Here is a 23,686-nt window from a genome sequence, read left to right on the forward strand (position 1 = left end):
CTAAGTGGATTGCTTGTCCCAAATAACAGCTAATGAGAGACTACAGGCTGAAAGGGATATAAACTGACATTATAATGCATAATTCATAAAATATTATCTTCCTTGAAAAAATGTAAATATAAACCTAAAATCCCTATTGAGCTTATCACCTAAAATTCTGGTCCTATACCCCCTCCCCAAAGATAATCCATCTTATTAATTTGGTGTTGGTCTGTCCAACTTTTAAAACATTTTTACCAACATACATATGCTCCCATGGAAATCATGTGTTTTGCTTAGGAAAGCCGCCAGGGTTGATCTCACTGAACTCTGCCAGGTTTAAAAGTTGGACCTGGCCATGGGCTATGCTTTCAGTTTTGTATAATAGTTAGATAATAATATTATTCGCAAATGATGATTATTTATCTTTTTTCTTCCCAAGTTTAATATTTTTTTTCTTGCCATGTAGGACTGGCCAGAATCTCAATACAATGTTAAAACAGTCACTGAGATAGAGAACATCCTTGCCTATTCCTGGCTCTAATAGGAATTCTTCTAATATATATACTATTACTAATAGTATACATTATTATTATATGTATTCTATTAAGTATAACTTTATTTATTTATTTTTTTTGAGATGGAATCTCACTCTGTCACCCAGGCTGGAGTGCAGTGGCGCGATCTCAGCTCACTGCAAGCTCCGCCTCCCAGGTTCACGCCATTCTCCTGCCTCAGCCTCTCCGAGTAGCTGGGACTACAGGCGCCCGCCACCACGCCCGGCTAATTTTTTGTATTTTTAGTAGAGACAGAGTTTCACCGTGGTCTCGATCTCCTGACCTCGTGATCCACCTGCCTCAGCCTCCCAAAGTGCTGGGATTACAAGCGTGAGCCACCGCGCCCAGCCTTTAAGTATAACTTTTTAAAAAAGGAATGAGTGCTTTTTCTATTCATTATCATATATATTATATTACTAATTGCTAATACTAATGAGTATTACTAATACTAATTAGTAATTAGTATTAGAATTAGTATTACTGATTACTAATACTATTCATATTATACTATTAGTATTAGTAATACTAATTCTAATAGTAATACTAGTTAGTAGTTAGTATTACTAAAAGTAATACTATTACTAATAGACTATTATATAATATATAATAATTAATGGAGTACATTCATGTATTCTATTAAGTATAACTTTTTAAAAAAGGAATGAGTGCTTTTTATCAGTAATTCTATTAGATGCTCCTTTGGCCTCCGGTGTGGTAATAATATGATTTTCCTCCTTTAATCTATTAATGTAACACAATCCGTTGTTTTGTTCACCAATGTATCCCTAGTTCCTAGAAGAGTTTTTTGAAGAAAAGTGAGAGCCCCCCAAAAATCACTGTTGAATCAATGGTGGGATGAATGGAAAATTCCCTAATAGTGAACCCTCTTTGCATTTCTTGTGTAAACCAAACTTCACAAAGATGCATTAAAAAATGCTACTGGATTTGATTTGCTAATATTTTATTTAGAAATTTCTATATTTACTCATAAGTGAAACTGGCCAATAATTCAATTTTCCCGTGCCATCTTTCTCCAATATTGGTATCAGGAATATGCCAGTCTTGCAAACTGAGGTGAGAAGCTTCCCATCTTCTACGCCCTGCGTAAAGACAATATTAAGTTGGAAATGTTTGTTGCCCCTCCTTATGGAAGATCATTCAAGCCCTGTGTACTGACGTCAGGCGAACCATGTGTTATGCTTTGGCCAATGAATGTGAAACAGTATGGCTGAGAGCCATGACCTGATTCTGCCCTGCCGTCTTTTCCCTCTGCCACAAGACCTGCAGTGCCCCATTTAGGAACCGCTCCAACAGCCTGGCTTTTGGAGGAGAACACTTAGAAGAAAAACAAAGCCAAACTGCAGTAGGCATGTAATGTCGTGTAAAAAACGAACTTCTGCTTTGTTAAACCCACCAGGATTTTTGGTGTTATTTGTTATTGCAATATTACTTAGCCTAAGCTGACTGATATACTCATCTGTATATTGGTTTGGGCATGGTGCCTATGCAGGGTTTGATCTTTGACTTCCAAATCATTTTTGCCTATGTTGATCTATCTAATCAGTTTCTACTTCTTCTTAGGCCAACTTTGATCATTTATATTTTCCTAAACCTTGTCCGGTTACTCAAATGTACAGGATGAAGTTGTTAATGGAATTGTCCTATAGTGCTACTTCTTAGTCTCTAACTGTACTTAGGACCTGTTTTTCATTCTTGATGTTATCTTTGTCCTCTTCCTCTTTTTCTTTTTTTGTAGAGATGGTGTTTTGCCCAGGCTGGTCTCAAATTCCTGGGCTCAAGTGATCCTCCTGCGTCAGCCTCCCAAAGTGCTGAGATTACAGGCATAAGCCACTGTGCTCGGCCTCCCTCTTTTTCTTGATTATACTTTTGTTCATACTTGTAGTTGTATACTGTTTGGTTTTTTCTATTTTGATAATTTCTGCATTTATCTTCATTTCCTTAATTTGCATTTCCTTTTTTTCCCTACTTGCTTATGTTGAAAACTTATTTCCTATATTTTCAAACTTTTTTTCTAATATATACATTTAATGCTACAATTTTTTCACTGGAAATCACTTTGATTATATTCTACTGGTGAAGATGAATCATAAATGGTTCTAAATTGTATGATAATTCCCATTTTAATTTCTTCCTTGACCCATGGATTATTTAGAAGTATGGTTTTAAACTTTAAAATGTATGAATTCTTTTTTGTTACCATTTTATGATTGATTTCTATTCAAATACACTGCTGTCAGGAGCTATTCTCTGTATGCTATAATTTTTTTAAATTTGTAGCAACTGCATGTGTGGCATATTGTACACCACAACTTTGGTAAATGTTCCATGTACTTTAGAAAAAAAGTGTATTTTCTACGGAGTACAAAGCTCTCTATGTGTCTGTTAGATTTAATTTGTTCATTTTTCCATTCACATACTTTGCAATCTTACTATTTTTTTATCAGCTTGATCTCTCAGTTTCTGAAAAAGGTGTGTAATAACCCCCCTCGGAGTACTTACCCATGTTGATACCATGCCATTTACTTCTGCTCTGCAAATCTCATGCTACTTTTGGTGCACATTGTCTTCTTTGTTCTTTTTATTGCTTTTTCACTTTGTCTGATATTAATATTGTCATGCCACCTCTCTTTTTTCTTAATATTGCTTGTTATATCTTCTCATTCAGTTGTTTTCGAACTTTTGTCACTTATTGTTTGTTTGTTTTCATAAGGGGTCAAACTATACTGCCCAGGCTGGTCTCAAACTTTTGGCCTCAAGTGAGCCTCCTGCCTCAGCTTCTCAAGCATTCCCTATAATCCACAGCTAGGATTACAGGTGTGCACCACTGTGCCCGGTTTAACATCGCTTATTTTAAAATTGGGTTTTTAACGATCTAAGTGGAGAGCTTTTCTCCTCTGATGCTCTTTCTCTTGTTGATCTTGTCAGCTTCTTCAGGACCTCCTGGCTTATTTTCTCTACCCAGTCCCTCTAAATAATTTTATTCACTTCCAGTGGTCAATTATATTGAAAATGCAATTAAAACAACATTAGTAACACTACAAATAATGGCAGTTATCATTTATATAACTCCTTATTATGTACCAGGTATCATCCGATGTACTTCACATATATTAAATCATTTACTTCCCATAAGAACTCTGTAAGTAATGGGTCCTACTATTACTCCATTTTACAGATGAGAGAAATGAGACCCACAGCCAGGAAGTAGCAGAATTAGGATGTAAACCTAAATAATTTGGCTCCAGAGGCCATTTTCTTAATTTTTCTGTGTCCTATTGCCTCTCAAACCACATCTTCAGCATCTTCTGGTTTCCCATGTGTCTTACGGGTTTGAGACTCGCCTTTTCTGCATGATCTCTAATTACTCAAGTTTACCAAGGCAATGAGTTTCAATGAAACGCTGATGATCCCCAAATTTCTACTTTCAAGCCCAACCACTTTTCTACATTCTGTACTCATTTATCCAACTGTCTACACAATATCTCCAATAGATTTTGAATAAACATCTCAAAAACCCCATGCCCAAAGCAGAATTCTTGGTTATCGTCCCCCTGTCTGCTCCTCCCACCCTCGTCTTCCCCATCTCTGCAAACACCCTCATCCTCCGAGCTGCCTGAGGCAAAACCCTGAGGTTAGTCTTGGGACCCCTCTCACATCGTTCCACTGCTTCTCCCATAGACATGTGCACACACGACCACTCTCTCTTGGGTTCCTCACGACCCCCTGGCTGCCATCTCAGCTTTTTCCTGGTTCTTCCTGTCTTCCCAAACTCATATGAGGGTTAATCCTGACCCATCTTTCAGGTCTCAGCTCTGCTCGGCCATCCTGACCACAGGGTGGGCTCTGGCCCGGCCACGTACTTGTACAGCTCCTTCTTCTTCTATCGCAGCCAATGTGGCATCCCACTGCAGCCCACCTCGGCACCCAGAGGCACACAGGGGCTTCCTACTGGCTTCTCTGATGCAACCAGTCCCTTTTTTCTCAAGTCCTTGCAAGGTTTTGTGTGTCCCAGGCTGCTCCCTCACCTTCTTTTGAACAAGAGTCTATTTGAGGGTGATGCATTAGCCTGAAATCATCTCCATTAATGCTAGTGTTAGATACTTATACAGGTCATTCATCCAGAAGAGATGGTTTTTTAAAAGGCAAACCAAGCCAGATTTAGTATTTATTCCTGGGAGGAATGGTCTCAAGACTTTGAGAGCAAGAATGAGTAACTACATATTGAAGATCACATATGTATAATTACAGCAATTAAAAAAAAACCCAATTGTCCAAATGTCAATGGCTGCATGTGGCTTGTGGTAACATTTCCAGGAAAAGCATCAACACAGATTCCAGAAATGCTATGTCTCAACCAGCTTGGACGAAAGTGAAGATGACTCTGGAAAGCTGCCAGTGACTTGAAAATTGCCTCCAAAATATATAAGGAAATGCAAGGGCCAGGAATAGCCAAGGCAATCTTAAAGACAAGCAAAATGAAGACTATAGCACTAGATATCCAAATGCCAGGGATGAGAATTACGACATGAAGTCCTGATCCAATGATAGACAAACAGACCAATGGAACAGAATACAGAGGCCAGAAACAGACCCACAAATACATGATTACCTGATACAGGTGTTGCTTCAAGTTATTGGGAAGGACTGTCTTTTCATTACATGGAGCTGGGACAACTGAATACCACATAGAAAAAATGAATCTTACCCCTACCTCACACCATAGACAAAAACATCAATTCCAGATGAATCAGAGATTTAAATGTTGAAGATAAAACAAAATAGATTTACTTTCATGGTCTTGGGAAGGGCAAAGCCTGCTCTAAAAGAACATAAGCATTATCCTAAGGGGAAAAATGATAAACTGGATTATATTAAGAACTTTCAGTCATCACAAGATACCACTAAGAGAATGAACAGGTAAGGTATAGAAAGGCTTAACTACATACATAAATCTATCATAAACACATAAATCCAAAACACAAGGTATATCTAATACAGCCAGCCCTCCAGACCCACAGTTCTGCATCCACAGATTCAACCAACTGTGGCTGGAAAATATTTGGAAAAAAAATTAATGGAAAAAAATTAAAAATAACAATACAACAAAAAATACAAATAAAAACAATATAGTATAACAACTGTTTACATACTATTTACATTGTATTAGCTGTTATCAGTAATCTAGAAATGATTTAAAGTATCCAAGAGGGTGTGGGTAGGTTATATGCAAACGCTACACCATTTTATATCAGGGACTCAAGTATCTGCAGATTTTGGTATCCTCAAGGGGTCTCAGAACCGATTTCCTACAGATACTAAGGGAAAACTATATATAAATCCATAAAATCATTTCCAGAATATATTTTTAAAATATTCTATAAATCAATAAGGAAAGGCAGATAACCAACAGAAAAACAAGCAAAAGTCTTGAACAGGCACTTCACAAAATAAGATATTCAAAGGGCCAAAAACATATGAAAAGATGATCAATTCATAGTCATCAGGGGACTGAGAACTAAAACTATTAATACAATTAAAGCCCTATGTACGTGGCTACAGGGAAAGTGTTGAGAGGATGTCAAACACCTAGAATTCTTATATATTGCTGGTCAATGCGGACACTGTAAAAATCATTTGGAAATTGGCAGTATTTACTATAGGTGAATATATACAAACCCCCAGCCTATCAGAGCAGAAATGTATGCAGATGTCCACCCAAAAGACCTGTACAAGCATGTTATATGGCACCACCTGTAATGGCCAAAAGTCAGAACCAACACGATGTCATCAAGAGAAGAATGGAGGAACGATGCCATATTTGCACCATGGACAGTCCACAGCAAGGAGAGTAAACAGCTCCTGATAGACTCACAGGAGCAAAATGCACCATCCTATGTTAAATAAAGGAAGCTAGACACTAAACAGCATACACTGCGTGAGTCTTTTTTTTTTTTTTTTAGATGGACTCTCACTCTGTTACCCAGGCTGGAGTGCAGTGGCGCAAACTCTGCTCACTGCAACCTCTGCCTACTACAACCTTCACCTCCCAGGTTCAAGAGATTCTCCTGCCGCAGCTACCCTAGTAGCTGGGATTACAGGCATGCGCTACCACGTCTGGCTAATTTTTTTTTTTTTTTGTATTTTTGGTAGAGACGGGGTTTTGCCATATTGGCCAGGCTGCTCTTGAACTCTTGGCCTCAAGGAATCCACTTGTCTCGGCCTCCCAAAGTTCTGGGATTACAGATGTGAACCACTGTGCCCGGTCAGTCTTTTTTTTTTTTTTTTTTTTTTTTTAAGTTTGAAAACAGGCAACAGCCGTTGGGTGAGAGATCCCTTCCGGGGTTGGTGACTGAGGGCCTGCAGGGGCGCTTGGGCTGCTGGTAATGTTCTGTCTCTTGGTCCGAGTGCTGATAACACATATGTGTTCATTCTGTGAAAATCTCTCAAACTGCTTATTGATGGTGTATGTACTTTTCAGCATGTAAGCTATTCTTCAATAAAAAGTTTTCATTACTTGAAAAACAAGTGCAACAAAAATGCACCTTAAGTGTTTAAATAGTGTCATGAAATGCGAGCAGAATAGAGCCACCTTTCTACCTCAGTATCGTTGAATATAAAATGCAATCCCTAATAGAGTATTCTCATCAGATATTTGTGACCTACATTCCTTTCTACATTTGTTATTTACATTTCACATATTCGGCTGAGCATAGTAGCTCACACCTGTAACCCCAGCACTTTGGGAGGCCAAGGTGGGTCTATCACCTGAGGTCAGGAGTTCGAGACCAGCCTGGGCAACATGGTGAAACACCATCTCTACTAAAAATACAAAAATTAGCCAGGCGTGGTGGTGTACATCTGCAATCCCAGCTACTTGAGAGACTGAGGCACAAGAATCACTTGAACCCAAGAGGCAGAGGTTGTAGTGAGTCAAGATTGCGCCACTGTACTACTCCAGCCTGGGCGACAGAGCCAGACTCTGTCTCAAAAAAGATGTGTTGAAGGAGCAGACGGATGAAACGCCACGGAAGGGCACCACGTTCAGAGAGATGCCGGCAGGAAGGGTCAGTCGCAGGTGCTCTGGGGGCCGGGCGGAGGCTTGGTCTCTGCACCTCACCTGGGGAGCCAGCCAGGCCAAGTCCAACCCGGGCTCGGCACCTTCCTCCCCAAATTCCAGCCATTTCCCCATAGGCCCAGCATGGTGCTGGCCTCAGATGCTCCAGGGACAGGCCTGGGGAGAGGAGAACCTGCTCTTTCTGGGTTGTGAGGCAGCTTTTGGGAAATCAGTGAAGCTCTTTGTATAAGGTGCCGTCATGACCTGAGTTTTGTTCTGAACTTTACAGACCACATCCCACAAGTAAGGTGAAAAAAATTGTATCACAGAACTCTACCTGCCGTGGCAGAGCACCTGGGACAGGCCTTCCCCTCCTGCCAGACAGTACTAGAATAGTAGATACAATACGCAGAGCATCAGAACGTGCGGGAAAAGACAGAAAAAAGAAAAGAAAAAATATGTGAAGCAACAGTTCCCAAAAATTGGACCACAGTCACAAGACTGCAATTCCTGATGAAAAAATTCATGAGGTGAGCCCTGTGACCACCCAGAGCTGTCTGCCCAGAGGCACTCCATGAACCACAGCACAAGGTGGGGCCCGGGTAGAACCACTGTCCAGAGCTGAGGAGATGGGTCAGAATCAGGGAAGGCCAGGGTGGCTGGAACTGCAGGTGCAGGAGAGACCTAGCAGGGAAAGTGCTCAGGGACCTCACAGGAGCCTCCATCTGTGGCTGAGTTCTAAGCTGTGCATGCACAGCCGAGACCCCATGAGGCAGGCAAAGATCAGCCAGGGGCTGCGGCCGGAACAGCTGCCAGAACTCACACAGGGTTAGGGAGTTCCCAAGTTCTGGCCAGTTCTGGGTGAATCTCCAGATTTTAGAGGAGTCCCCAAATGCAGCTTAACAAACCTCTGTATTTTTAAAGGAAGACAACAAAATTCAGCACTCGGTCAAGAAGTGCCAGACAAATGAATACTCAGAAAAATGTAACCCATAACCAGGAGAAAAATCAGTCAATAAAGGGACCCAGAAAGACAGAGATGACAGCATTGGCATCTAAGGGCTTTACATGTCTTATAAATATACAAACATTTTTGGTTTTTTTTTTTTTTTTTGAGACAGTCTCACTCTGCCCCCAGGCTGGAGTGCAGTGGCACGATCTCAGCTCACTACAACCTCTGCCTCCTGAGTTCAAGAGATTCTCCTGCCTCAGCCTCCCGAGTAGCTGGGATTACAGGCATCTGCCACCATGCCCAGCTATTTTTACATTTTTATTAGACACGGGGTTTCCCCATGTTGGCCGGGGTGGTCTGGAACTTCTGACCTCAGCTGATCTGCCCGCCTCAGCCTCCCAAAGTGCTGGGATTACAGGCATGAGCCACTGCACCCGGCCAACATTTTTGGGGTTTTAAAGGAAAGCGTGAAGAGAATCAGTAGAAAGAAATGAAAAAAACAGAAGGAACTGCTAAAGATGAAAACACAGTCTCTGAGATGACAGGCTGATCGGCAGGAATTCCATCACAGGAAGGAATGAGCTGCATATCTGACGCCACAGTGACAGATCAGTGAACTGCAGGATAGAGCGAGAGAAACAATGACATGGCAAGCATGCAGGGGACACAGAAGCCTGAACATGAAACGGCCTCCATGATCCGAAGGGAAAACCAGGTGGCCTAAAATGCTTGCATAATTAGAGTCTCAAAAGTGGGAAGCAATGAAAAAAATACCTGAACCCCAACAAATCCCAAACACAACAGACACAGAAAAACCAACCTGAGACTCATCATAATCAAATTGCTGAAAACCAACAATAAGGAGAAAGTCTTAAAAGCTTTCTGTTAGGTGGTCTGCCCAGAGGGGATCGCTTCCCATAGTCTATCTAGCCTGGGGGTAGGGGAAGGCTCTTCCTAAACTGCGTAAAACTGCACAGGTCCTGTCCCTGAGGAAAGCCGTTGAACTCTCCCCACACTCAGGATCTACTTCTAGACCCTTTCCTTAAATCATTTTGGCCAATCCGATTTTCAATCCAATCTACATAATGCTTTCTTTCTGCAAACTTCATACATATTCTCCTGAGAGCAAATCTATTAACATTTTCAGACGATTTTGAAAGTCCTTAGGTTAAAAGTTCCAGAAATTTAAAATAATATTAATTATTTTAGTAAACTATTAAGATACACAGAAAAGTGCACAGATTGTGAGAATATGGCTTGGTGGAGTTTCGCAGGTGAACATCCTCCCAGACCAAGAAGCTGAGCAGGAGCAGCTCCCTGGAGCACCCAGGCAGCCCTCTCTGACACCCCCAAACACGCCAGGCAGCCCTCTCTGACACCCCCAAACACCCCAGGCAGCCCTCTCTGACGCCCCCAGACACCCCAGGCAGCCCTCTCTGACGCGGCCTCCAGACCACCAAACAGGGTGGACACTGCTTCTCACGCCTAGGGTTGCAATGAGAGGAGTTCTTGGTTTGTTTTATCTTTTCCCCAAGAATCTAACTAAGAAACTCCCTTGGTGCAGGAAGGGGTGGCACCTGCTTCCAAGTATGGCCTCTGGGGAGGGGATGCAGCCGCAGAGGCACCAAGGGCTGCTGTGGTCGCCCCAGCCCTGAGTCAATTCTCAGGCACAGGCCCCCTGGCTAGCACACAACTCTGGAAGACAGGTAATGCAGTTAGTGGCTTTATTACCTTTGAATGTGTTTGCTTGAAAAAATAATTTCACGATATTAAAAATTAGTAATAAAAACTCTCCAAATATCTTGTAGAATTGGGAAGAAACAAGTACATCAGAAGGCATCCTGGCAGAAATCAAGTCTCCACACTTCCAAAACTGAAAATCTCCAGTCTGACTCCTGTTTACAAATGCTAATACGGTATTCCACACTCTATAAATACACTGTGTGATTCTGAGCATCATTTTGAAGTCCAAAAGCAAACCAAAAGAATGTGACATATTAAATCAAGTAAAGGGTTCTGGTTAAAACAACCACTCCCACAATAGCGCATTACAAATTAACATTGTGTTTCTGCCATTTAGCAAACATTTTTGGAAAATGTGCAATTAGGCTGCACTGTTTTTCTGAGGAAGAAAATGTAAATTTATCAACTAATTCTATATAAGTACTGATGATACTACTCTCAAGCTTTTCTCTTTCTCTTTCAAAATTGTATAGAATACAAATTTTGGCATTTGCCAAAAATATCAACAATTATATTTTATATTTTAAAGAGAAATGCAGTTTAAAGTCCCCCAAGTTAATCCGGCAATTACAGTAACCCTCTACCATCAGGCAGCCGTTTGTGACAGCCCCCCAGGCCTCAGTGCCTGTTCCCTAACAAGGACTGGCGAGATGAAGACACAAGACTAGGAGAGAGAAAGTGACTTGCCCCAAGAGATCGGCCTGTCAGCTGTGGAGCTGCAGGTGGAGCCGGAATCTTCAGCCATGGCCAGGTCTGAGCTCCGAAGGCCCGCGCGGCAGGTGAAGGCACTGGAAGAGCCTGGCAGGCGCGCAGAGCAGCCCAGGAGGAGGCGGCGGCTGTGGGTCCACCCCCCAACACCAGTCACACAGGAGTTTCTGCTTCTGTGCTGTTTCTACTCAGTTTGTGTGTGTGCTTTTTGAGAAGGTTTCACGACTAAAAGGAAAATCACTGAAAGCCACTGTCCCCGCCCAAGCCTCGCCCCGACGCTCTGGCTGATGTCTACTGAACACCCGATCATTCACTCAACAGACAGTTCTCGTGCCAGCCGCTGTGCCGGGTGCTGGGACAACTCTGACCTGCCACGTGGAGGTCACACCAGCTGGGGGGACAAAAGCACCAACACAGATGAATAATTAAAATGATGGAAGCTGCCCCTAGCACAGGCAGGAAATTGACAGTGGCCGTCTCTCAGGATGGGGGCAGGTGGTCAGGATGGGAAGAAGGAAACCGCATGTGCCTGAGGCACCACTGGAGACCAGGGTGGGACGCAGGATGGTTGGGGGGACAGGGGCTCTGAGCTGGTGGAGGGGTCCAGTGCAGGGGCCGGGCAGATCACTGTTGCTGCTGTGGGGGCAACCACCAGCGTTCAGGAGAAGGGAGCGGGAGGATGGCTGCAGAGACAGGGCCAAGACTGAGGTGTGCATGGAGGACGAGTAGGTGGCAGCCGAGTGGACAGAGTGGGGTCAGGACAGAGCGGAGGCACAAGGCATGAGGAAGACACGGGGATGGAGGACCGGGACTGGTACGTGTCGGGGGTCCCCAGGGTGAGGCTGGCGAGAACGCAGTGTTTGTGAAGCAGCTGGAGCAGCGGGGTCATGTATGCGGGGTGTCATGTGGACCTGCCACTGTCCCCCAAAGCCAGAGCCGCACAGTTCCCCAGCTTTCCTGCTGGCATAGACGCTGTGCGTAGGAGGAGGTGGGCGCTCTGGGAGCTCCCCGATAGTCTCCACGCCCTGACTTCAGAAGGTGAGGTGATCACAGCGGGAACATCCACCACTGGAGGCTGCAGTGGGTGGGGGACCCTGGCAGGCCTCTTGGCACAGAGCCTGACCAACGGAGGAAGGCACAAGAATGGGCTTCTGTGAGGCCGTGGCTCTGGGTTCGTGCAGAGCCAGACCAGGAGAGGTGAGAGGTTCCTTTTTCCAGGAGCAATCAAGCGTCTTCCTTTTCTCATTTCTTCACAACACCCCATCTCCCTCCAGCTCGACCTCACACTTCTTCTGAATAACTTCCCACAAGGCAGACCATTCCCCTGCTAAGCTTCTCTATAATGCTAGAATGTGCTTCCGTCTCTCCAGCTGGAATCTGCTCTCTGCCCCCACCCACAGCCCTGCTGTGCCCCTAGAGACCAGCTGTAACCCTTTTTCCCGAGGGCGCTCTTTGGCTATGAACGGGTGGCCACTATCAGCCCCTTTCTTCTGAAAAAGTGAAAAAACACACACCAACTTGACAAAGATTGCCAAAATAGCATAGTCCAACTTCCTTAAAACCAAGCCACAAAACTAAAACTCTCCAGCGAGAGCCTAAGCTATAAAAGCATGATACGCGCCACAGAATGAAACCATGGCATGAACACAAACTCTCTCACTGGCATGGCTCGTTGAACACAAAATATTTCTAAGTGAGTGATTTATTAATCACCAAAACTAGACAGGATGACCAGGCAGAGACAGCCCAGCTGAGCAGGTTGCTCCCCAAGCCAACTCCTCAATCCCTCCTCGGAACTCAGGGAGCATTTTTCCCATAGAAACACTGGGGTGCTGAGTTCCCAGGCCCACCTCAGTGCACTGAGTCTCCCACTGACCACGGCCTATAAAAAGATCTCTGTGTGGAAACACAGCCAGAGTTTCCCTGGGACCCCCAGGCTCCTGTCACTGCCGTGGAGGGCAGGGGGTGGGGGAGGGGGCCTCTTTCTGCCTGAGGCACCAGAACGGGCGGCAGGAACTGCAGGCGCTGAAGGGTCCAGGGCTGGAGCGGGGACTCTCCAGGACCATGGGGCTGGGCGTGTGGAGGCCCAGGGCTGGGGGGTGGGTGGGAGCCAGGGTGGAGGGGGCCTCTCAGCCAGGGCTTTCCCCCGCAGGCCTGAGTCTGGCCACCTCACTTGCAGTCTACTGTGAGCTGATGGATCTCCTCACTCTGCCTCGGTGCCCTACATGTAACAACGGCAGAATGTGACACCGATCTAGAGCTCATGTGCACATTAAACAAGATAACTGGTTCTTTTTACTCTTATAAGCAAAGAAACTGAAGATGGAAAAATAACAAAAACACAAAAAGGAACTAAATAAACACATCCAGCCTGCCCACTGAGGTTCCTGAAATTCGGGGTGTGCTGATGACTGTCTCCTCCCTCCCGTCTCCTCCTCCCTCCTGTCTCCTCCTCTGTGACTGGGGCTCTCCAAGGAGGGACGGGCCTGTCCCAGCAGCCCCAGGGTCTGACATTGGGAAGAGAAGGAGGAGCAGGGGGTGGAAAGCCCTAGTGCCAGGGGATCTCCACGTGGCCAGGACACACTTCCTCAGAGGGACACATATAGCTAGTGCAGCGAGGAGCCAGGACACACTTCCTCAGAGGGACACATACAGCCAGCGCGGCGAGGAGCTAGAGACTTCCCACCCTTGGGAGGTGCAGGTTTTTAAACAACTGTAAAATGGACACATAATACAACTCTGAGGTTCCTGCATCTATTGCTGACAGAAGCAATCTTTTGGAGGCAAATAAAACTTATTATATACGGTGAAACTAAACATATTAGGTAAATCTTTCATGTATAAATTGCCTGCAAGAAATGAATGTCTTCTGCCAAAAAGGAGAAGTGAGAACATGGCAGAAAGAGAAAGCATGAACAGAACATTCAGAACACCGGTCACTTTATCCTGGATTTGGTTCCGGGTCCTGTTTCTTTTCATTAAGGAAGTTTATCCTCCCTCCATCTTGAGACTGATTAAATGACATGATTTTCATTGTACATAAAATAGGAAATAGAGTTCCTTTTATTCTACAAAATACATCTCAACCACACGAGTGTCGGGATCCCTCTGGTCTCGGCTTCAGGTGCCAGTGCGTGTGTAACCCAAGATATGATCCTCCTCCCACAGAGCGGCTGGCCCGCGACGGCTCTGAGCTCTGTCTGCCTACCTGGGGACAGCAGCCCTTTCAGGGGCCGACGACTGAGGCCAGCAGCTGCAGGACCACAGAAAGTGAGAGAACGACATTTGGTTTCTCTTTAATGCACAAATACGGTGGCACCTCAAACCCACCGGCCCCTGGGCAGCTTCTGCAGCACAGCCTGTGCCTCAGCCCATCCCTGGCGCACAGCGATGCCAGGAGCACCTATTCCAGCTCTCAGGGACAGAAGTGGGGACAAAAGCGTGAGGTGACGACGAAACCCGAGAGCCTGCGGACTGTCATGAGTGTTAGAAGGAAAGAGGAATATTTCGGAGGAACTCTCCTTACTTTGGAGAGGTTTTTTAAAATCATTGAACCAAAATGATAAGGATGACATCAGAGAACTCTTCGGTGAAATAAGACATTCCTGCCTACTTCCTTTTTAATCAGTCCATGAAAAGAATCCCTGTGCACAAAATTCTTTAAACACAGAAAGTAAGTTTTTGATTCCTCTTCATCCCACACTCTCAATTCATCTATTATACTTTTCCTGAGAAAATTCTGGGTCTCACCCAAATTTCCTGAATTGCTCCAATTCAGAAAGCACTTTGAAATCTTAACTTGCTGGTTTAAAAGCTGGTTATACAACAAGGGAAGAGCAAAAACACGTTTTAACTTGTCAGACACAGGCAGGCGGGTGGGTGCACTCCTCAGACACACAGCGCTCTATCACACTGGTGTTCGGGGCCACGGCAGTTCTCTTAACAAACAGCTTCCAAAACACACGCCGAGGCCACCTGGGTGTCACAGAAAGCGCCCCCAAAATTAACTCACCTAGAACCCTCCCACAAGGAGACAGGGAAAGGCAAACAACCCGTCTTTCCTGAGGGCATCAAATGGCAAATACACTTTCACAATTTGAAAACTTTATGAAAAATAAAAAATATATACATCAGAAATTGTGACTTACCGCCATCAGACACAGTTGCAGACTGAAAGAAAAGAGAGAGAGACATGAGTTAATTAAGCCTCATGACAAAACTCCAGGAAACGAAAAGTCCATCTGAGGAACACAAGGGGCAGACTCTGGGAGGTTCTCAGAGGCACTCTCCAGGTGGAGGTGTCCTGGGAAAGCCAGACGGCCCGATGAGTCAGGAGTCACGGCTCCCACTCCGCCCAGACTAGGTGACACCCAACAAGGGGAAGTCATCCTTTTCATTTGAAAGGAACAGATCCCAACATGTCTGACATTACAGTCTTAGTAACAGCATCAATGAAACCAACTTCACAAACTTCAGTAGTGTCATGCCCTGTAAGTGACACACGCACTGGGGGTGGCCACCAACAGCCCGCTCAGTGCCCATGTGCCGTGACGCCACCCAGGGCCGCACACGCAGGGGCAGCCACCAACAGCCCGCTCAGTGCCCGCGTGCCGTGACGCCACCCAGGGCCACACTCGGGGGCAGCCACTAACAGTCCACTCAGTGCCCGCGTGCCACAACGCCACCCAGGGCCACGCTCGCCGCCCCTCATGCTCTCCAGCATCACTGCCCTCCCACAGGGATGGAACGGGGCCTAGAGAGGCGCAATGACCACTGGGGGTGGCAGCAGAGGAGTCAAGCCCAGAGCCAAGCACCAGATCTGGTGCCCGCCCACCATCAAGCAGTGCAAGAGCGGCCACCAGCAGGAGGGTTGGGGAGACACCTCCGAGGAAGGGGCTTGGAACAGTGGAAGGAGCTGGAGGAGAGCAGGGTGGCTGGCTTAAAGGCACCAGGCACAAGAACAAACAAGTCAAGTTATGCAGGAGGGGTGGCAGGCGGTACCGGAAGGCCAGTGTGACCAGGAGGAGGCCGAGAGCTCGAGACAATCGGCTGAGCCAGGAGGAAGCTGAAAAGAACAGGAAGCCACAGTGGCCCCAACGGGACCCTGATCAGGGCGACCTGGCACTGCACTGGCAGGAGGGCCCAGGGCGCAGAGCCATCAGGCAGGTGCGGGACAAGCCCAGGACTCAGCTCAGGAGGGAGAGGAATCAGAAGGGGTGGGCTCACCAGGGGACACGGATGCCAGGAAGTGAGAGGGGCCGAGCAGAATGGAGCTCCAGAGGCTGGACAAACCAGTGTTTGATCTGATCCCCGGGTGGGCACTCTGCTGCTATCTAGGCAGGAACCCCTTCCTGCGGGGACCTCCCAGACGGCCTGGCAAGGACCCGCTTCTGTCCTCCTCTCTGCCAAGGCGAGGGCTGCCAGGGCCAGGGGAGCGAATGAGAAGGTGCTGCCGTGATGGGCAACCTGGTACCTCCTGGCCACTCCCGAGAAGTGGAGGTCACTGGGGCTTTAAGACCCCCCACGCCAAAATCCAAACAAGTGAAGACCCAGAGGACCCTCCCAAGGGGGAGGGGACCAAGGAAAAGGAGCCAGGGCTTCCAGCTGCTGCCCCTACTGTGGCCCTCCACACGCGCTGTATGAGTTTTAACACGAGAGGCGCACCCACTGGAATTCTGCACATCCTGTCTGACCACCCCAAGCTCGGCACGGGGCCCCAGCCCTGCCTCCCGGCCTGCCAGCAACAGCAACCGTGCCCCGACGCAGCCTGGGCATCCGGGGCCCACTGCCAGCCCTGGCCCGGCGACCTACACCAGATACGCGCATCCTCCTCCCCCGCAGAGTCTGTCCTCTGGCACCCAAAGTAAGCCCCCTGACAGGCACTGTGTGAGACCACCTGGGGCAAGCTTCGGAGGGTCCTGCCACCCTGACCCACTTCCCAGTAGTGAAAACACACAGCAGTCTGCATCCACCTCTTCACTGTCCTCTCATTGGCCAGGAAGGGGAAAGAGCACACACCCCTCAAGCCAACATGTGGCCCTTGGCCCTCAGCCGCAGGGACTGGTTTTTATCAGAGGCTGTGGGGCAGCCACGTCACAGGTGCTGACATACACACTTTGGAAGGCTGTCATTCCTTCCATGCCCACAATAAATCATCCACGATCATGTTGCAATCTAAATAATATCACAGGCAGGCTGGGCACAGTGGCTCACGCCTGTAATCCCAGCACTTTGGGAGGCCGAGGTGAGTGGATCACTTGAGGTCAGGAGTTCGAGACCAGCCTGGTCAACATGATGAAACCTCGTCTCTACTAGAATATAAAAATTAGCCCGGCATGGAGGCGGATGCCTATAATCCCAGCTACTTGGGAGGCTGAGGCAGGAGAATTGCTTGAACCCGGGAGGTGGAGGTTGCAATGAGCCGAGATCGTGCCGCTGCACTCCGGCCTGGGTGAGAGAGTGAGACTCTGTCTTAAAATAAATAAATAACATCACAGGCAAACTATACCTTTGAGATTATGAGAAGAAAATCCACAAGGCCATACACAAAATCAGAAATGCTGTCAATAAGATCTGAAAGATAAATCATAAAATGTAAACTTCATAAATATGAAGGAGATGTTTCACTTCATGTCATGCTCATGAGTAAAATTCAATTCTAGAATCTGGCAGGCCGAACAAAGTGCTCTAGAAAACCTCTACACACGCAGCATTTACATCCCCCAAATTAGCTGAAACTCGAGAACCAGGAGAGAGGAGTGTCCCAGAGGCCAAACAGACTGAAGGAGAAGGTGGCCAGGGAGCGTGTGATGCCCACCGAGAGGCCAAAGAAGGTGGGCATGGGCCATCGCTGCTCCTGTGATGGGCACAGGCTGGGGGCACGCAGAGCTAGACCAGAGCCTCTGGGAGGCTCCAAGACAGTGCATGGATGCAGGTAAAGTGTAGAGTTGTCTTAAAAGTAAACTTTACCTTTTCAAACAGTTTTAAATTTATGGAAAAATTTATTTTAAAGACAGTAGAAAGATACACATACTTTTTTTTTTTTTTTGACAGTCTCGCTCTGTCATCTAGGATAGAGTACAGTGGCATAATCATGGCTCATTGCATCCTCAATCCTCCTGGGCCTGAGCAATCCTCCCATGTCAGCCTCCTAAGTAGCTGGGCTCCGGGAGTTCACCAACATGCTCAGCTAATTTGTGTATTTTTTGTAGAGACGGGGTCTCACTACGTTGCCCAGGCTGGTCTTGAATTCCTGGCCTCAAGCAATCCTCCCACCTTGACCTCCCAAAGTGCTAGGATTACAGGTGTGAGCCTCCATGCCCCACCCAAACATGCTTTTTAATATACCGCTACTACAAAAAGAGTAAAGGGAAATCCCTGAAAAGAGACGGGGAAGGAATAGAGGCGGAAGCAGTTAGAAAATGCCAATGCCACTAGGGCCGGGTAGCCCGCGGTGAGCCTCAGCCACAGCACGGTTGTCCCAACAACCTGAGATCCTCCATCCAGCTCGGCCATGGCCCTTGGGGAGTAGTGTTGTCCTAGGTGCAACACTCCTGGAAGCCACATATATTAATGCAAATCCGTCCAGAAAGAAAACAGCCCAACAGGGGCCCTCGGGAGTTCCAGATAGTGAGCCCACTCGAATATGAGTTCACTATGAAAAACCCAAGGAGAAACCCAGCATTAGTGGGTATCAGCAGAGACAACAATGAGCAGAGTCTCAGACACGGGAACAATCAATGCAGAGTGTTGAATAACTATCTGTGAAGCTGTAGAGAAACAAAGGCTGCAGCAGAACAAGAGCACAGTGCAGATCGGAAAAAGAACCATATGGAATGTCTGACAGTGAAAATACAATAGGTGAAGTTAAAGATTCAATAGGAAGGCTAAACAGAGATTAGGCAGTTGAAGAGAGAGTTTGGGAACTGGAAGATGGAACTGAAAACAATCACACTGACCACAGTACAGAGGGATGGGCAGAGAAAATAAGGAGGAGTGAGAGAGAGCAGCAGAGAACTGAGGTGGTCTCCTCAGGATCTGAGATTCAGAAACAACTGTGGAGAACTCCTGAAGACCATCACCTACAAACGGTGCTGTGAGCAGGACTAATGCAAGCCAGTAAGACTTTTCAGTGGATCCCATGATGTTGATCTCCCAAGGTGGTCACAGGAATCAAGACACCCACCACAGTGGCTCAGTACAGCATCCAGTCGGCACTCCGCACAGATTTACTAATCATCAGTGTCACTTCCAGGCCACGGCTGGGCTTGCCTGTGCTCAGGAGTGGAGCGGAGGAAGAGGCAGAGTGACTGAGGGCTTGTCTCAGCATCAGGAAGGGCAGGGAAGGAGAGGGCACCTTGCGGTTCCTTTCTTCATTTCAAAGAGGGACATTATATCTCTGACAAGAACTTTTAGAAGTTATGTCATCAATGCAAGTGGAAAAAATAATGCAAAATGATTTCACGGTATAATCACAAATATGTAAAATTTTCTTTAAAATGTAAGATCTGCGAAAATACACTCTTAAATACTGAAAAGATATAACTAGCCACAAAGGAACAATATCCAAAGCTAACAGCAGTCAACCGCCCTTGAATGGAGAGGTTACGACTATTTTTTGACAAATAAAACTTTGTGGTGTACAACGGGGTGCCGGGTGCTAGCAGGGAAGCCTCTGGCCTTCACATACAGGTGGCTGGACCTCAGTTTACACAGTGCACAGCTCTCTCACTCCCAGGTATATTCATTAAACAAAAACAGTAAGATTCATGGTAATTATAAATGATCTCTTTGCAAATTAAGTAATCTTGTCAGGAAAAGTCATCACCAATTCCTCTGAAAGTATGAAAACTTGGAGGAGGACCACAGTTTGATGTCCAGGTAATATGGTTTGGTTGTGTCCCCACTGAAATCTCATCTTATAGTTCCAATAATCCCGTGTTGTGGGAGGGACCCAGTGGGAGGTAACTGAATCATGGGAACGGTTACCCTCATGCTGTTCTTGTGACAGTGAGCTCTCACAAGATCTGACGGTTTTATAAGGGGTTAGTCCCTCTTTTGCTCAGCACTTCTCTCTACTGCCACCATGTGAAGAAGGACGTGTTTCCTTTCCCTTCTGCCATGATTGTAAGTTCCCTGAGGCCTCCCTAGCCATGTGGAACTGTGAGTCAATTAAACCCATTTCCTTTATAAATTACCCAGTCTCAGGTATTTCTTCATAGCAGCATGATAACAGACTAATACAGTAAATTGGTACCAGAAGTAGGGTGCTGCCATAAAGATACCTGAAAATGTACAAGTGACTTTGGAACTGGGTAACAGGCAGAGGTTGGAACTGTTTGGAGGGCTCAGAAGAAGACAGAAATATGTGTGAAAGTTTGAACTTCCTAGAGATCTGTTGAATGGCTTTGACCAAAATGCTGGCAGTGATATAGACAACGAAGTCCAGGCTGAGGTGGTCTCAGACAGAGAAGAGGAACTTGTTGGGAAGTGGAGTAATGGTCACTCCTGCTATGCTTTAGCAAAGAGACTGATGGCACTTTGTCCCTGCCCGATATATCTGTGGAACTTTGAACTTGAGAGAGATGATTTAGGGTATCATGCAGAAGAAATTTCTAAGCAGCAAAGCGTTCAAGAGGAAGCAGAACATAAAAGTTTGAAAAATTTGCAGCCTGACGATGTGACAGAAAAGAAGAAAAAATTTTCTGGGGAGAAATTCAAGCCTGCTGCATAAATTTGCATAAGTAATAAGGAGCCAAATGTTAATCACTAAGAAAATGATGAAAATGTCTCCAGGGCACATCAGAGACCTTTGGGGCAGCCCCTCTCATCACAGCCCTGGAGGCCTAGGAGGGAAAAATTGTTTCCTGGGCTGGGCCCAAGGCCTCCCTGCTCTATGCAACCTCAGGACATGGTGCCCTGAATCCCAGCTGCTTCAGCTCCAGCCATGGATAAAAGGGGCTAAAGTAGAGCTCAGGCCATTGCTTCAGACGGTGAAAGCCTCAAGCCTTGGCAGCTTACATGTGGTATTGGGCAAAGAAGTCAAGAATTGAGGTTTGGGAACCTCTGCCTAGATTTCAGAGGATGTATGGAAATGCCTGGATGTCTAAGTAGAAGTTTGCTGCAGGGGTGGGGCCCTCATGCAGAACCTCTGCTAGGGCAGTGTGAAAGGGAAATGGGGGGTCAGAGTCCCCACACAGAGTCCCCACTGGGACGCTGCCTAGTGGAGCTGTGAGAAGAGGGCCACCCTCCTCCACACCTCAAAATGGTAGATCCACCAACATCTTGCACCATGCACCTGGAAAAGCTGCAGACACTCAATGCCAGCCCGTGAGCCTGGGAGGGGAGGTGTACCCTGCAAAGCCAAAGAGGCAGAGATGCCCAAGGCCGTGGGAGCCCACCTCTTGCATCAGCATGCCCTGGATGTGGGACATGGGAGTCAAGGGCGATCATTTTGGTTTAATGACTACCCTATTGCATTTTGGACTTGCATGGGGCCTGTAGCCCCTTTGTTATGGCCAATTTCTCCCATTTGGAATGGGGGTATATACCCAATGCCTGTACTCCCATTGTATCTTGGAAGTAACTAACTTGCTTTTGATTTTACAGGCTCATAGACAGAAGGGACTTGCCTTGTCTCAGATGAGACTTTGGACTTGGACTTTTGAGTTAATGCTAGAATGAGTTAAGACTTTGGGGGACTGTTGGAAGGGCATGATTGTGTTTCAAAATGTGAGGATATGAGATTTTGGAGGGGTCGAGGTGGAACGATGCAGTTTGGCAATGTCACTACCCAAACCTAATCTTGAATTGTAGTTCCCATAATCCCCATGTGTCATGGGAGGGACTCAGTGGGAGGTAATTGAATCATGGGGGCAGTTACCCCCTGGTGATAGTGAGTGAGTTCTCATGACAGCTGATGCTTTTATAAGGGGCTTTCCCCCTTTTGCTTGGCACTTCTCTCTCCTACTGCCATATGAAGAAGAACACGTTTGCTTCCCCTTCCACCATGATTGTAAGTTCCCTGAGGCCTCCCCAGCCATGTGAAACTGTGAGTCAATTAAACCCCTTTCCTTTAAAAATTACCCAGTCTCAAGTATTTCTTCACAGCAGCATGAGAACAGACTAATACAACAGGTCATATTAAATTTTTATTTAATGTATGCAATATGATATTTTAACATATGTATACACTGTAATATGATTATCACAATCAAGCGAATTAACATGTACCTCCACCACCTCACTTAGTTGCCTTTTTTGTGTGTGGTGAGAATCTATTCTCTTAGCAAATTAAGATTTACTCTCTTAGCAAATTTCAAGCATACAATAAATGCAGCATTATTAACTACAACCACCAAGCTGTACATCAGGTCTCTAGAACTTATTCATCTTATAAATGGAAGTTTGTATCCTGTGTCCAACATCTCTCCACCACTACCCCAGGCACTGGTAAGCACCAATCTACTCTCTGCGTCCATGAATTCAATGTTTTTAGAGTCCACATATAAGTGAAGCCACACATGTTTGGCTGCATGCATGCTGTTGCAAAAGGCAGGAGTTCCTTTAAGGCAGAATATGCTATTCTCATTCTCTCTCTAAATACACACACACACACACACACACACACACACACACACACACACACATCGCACATTTCCTTTATCCCTTAGGTTTTCATATCTTAGCTATTGTGATTAACACTTCCATGAACATGGGAGCACAACTATGAGAGACTGATTTTACTTCCTCTGGAGATATACCCAGGAGTGGATCATATGGTAGTTCCATATTTAATTTTTCAAGGAACCTCCATGCTGTTTTCCACAATGGCTGTACAATTTACATTCCCACCAACAGTGCAAGAGTTCCCTCTTCTCCCATCCTCACCCACACTTGTTATCTTTTGCCTTTCTGATAACAGCCATTCTACAGGCATGCAGTGACAGGTCACTGTTGTGACTGCATTTCTCTGGTGATGGGTGATGCTGAGACCTCTGCATATACCTGTTGGCCAACTGTAGAGCTTCTTTGGAAAAATGTCTACTATGGCTCTTTGCCATTTTTCAATTGGGTTATTTGGTTTTTGCCACTGAGTTGTATGAGTTCCTTATGTATTTGGATATTAACCCCTTACTGGCTATACAGTTTGCAAATAGTTTCTCCCATTCACAGGTTTGTTTTTCATTTTGTTGGTTGTTTCCTTTGTTGTGCAGAAACTTTTTACTTCAATGTAATTCCACTTGTTTACTTTTAGTTTTGCTGCTTGTTCTTTTAGCGTCATGTCCAAAAAAAAATCATTGCCGAAACTGATGTCATGGAGCTTTCCCCCGTGTTTTCTCCTAGGAGTTTTTTTGGTTTCAGGTCTTAAGTGTCTTTAATCCATTTGTGAGCTGATGTTTTTGTATGGTGTGTGATGAGGACCCCATTTCTCCATATGACTTCAGGGGTAGCCATTCCCACATCTCCTGGCACGTGTGGACCACTGTAAACATGTTTATGAATTAAAGCACAGCATTCCTAATGTGTACTCTCATATACGGTACTATTTGTATTAATAACTTGTTTTCATTGGCCTATACTTCTTGGATTCTTCCCAAATTTCCATACATACACATTATACTTACAAAAAAAGTACAGCCACAAAAACAAAGCCACCCGTGGAAAAAGATC

General features: G+C 45.9%; 1 protein-coding gene across 9 annotated transcripts in view; it reads right to left on the reverse strand.

Moving 5' to 3' along the window:
- The window catches only part of RGS12 (regulator of G protein signaling 12), a 144,963-nt gene that overhangs the window by 37,194 nt on the left and 84,083 nt on the right, over positions 1-23,686 (reverse strand). For 7 of the 9 annotated variants that reach the window (XM_058430173.1, XM_032135461.2, XM_032135463.2 and 4 more), the window contains one exon: positions 15,163-15,184. In XM_058430173.1, the coding sequence (XP_058286156.1) occupies positions 15,163-15,184 (22 nt within the window). Of the gene's footprint in view, positions 1-15,162; positions 15,185-15,666; positions 15,689-17,522; positions 17,547-23,686 lie in introns of those variants that run through there. The other 2 variants (XM_032135467.2, XM_032135466.2) reach the window with 2 other exon arrangements.

Source organism: Hylobates moloch, unplaced genomic scaffold, assembly GCF_009828535.3.
Source record: "Hylobates moloch isolate HMO894 unplaced genomic scaffold, HMol_V3 SCAFFOLD_17, whole genome shotgun sequence".
NCBI classification, from domain to species: domain Eukaryota; kingdom Metazoa; phylum Chordata; class Mammalia; order Primates; family Hylobatidae; genus Hylobates; species Hylobates moloch.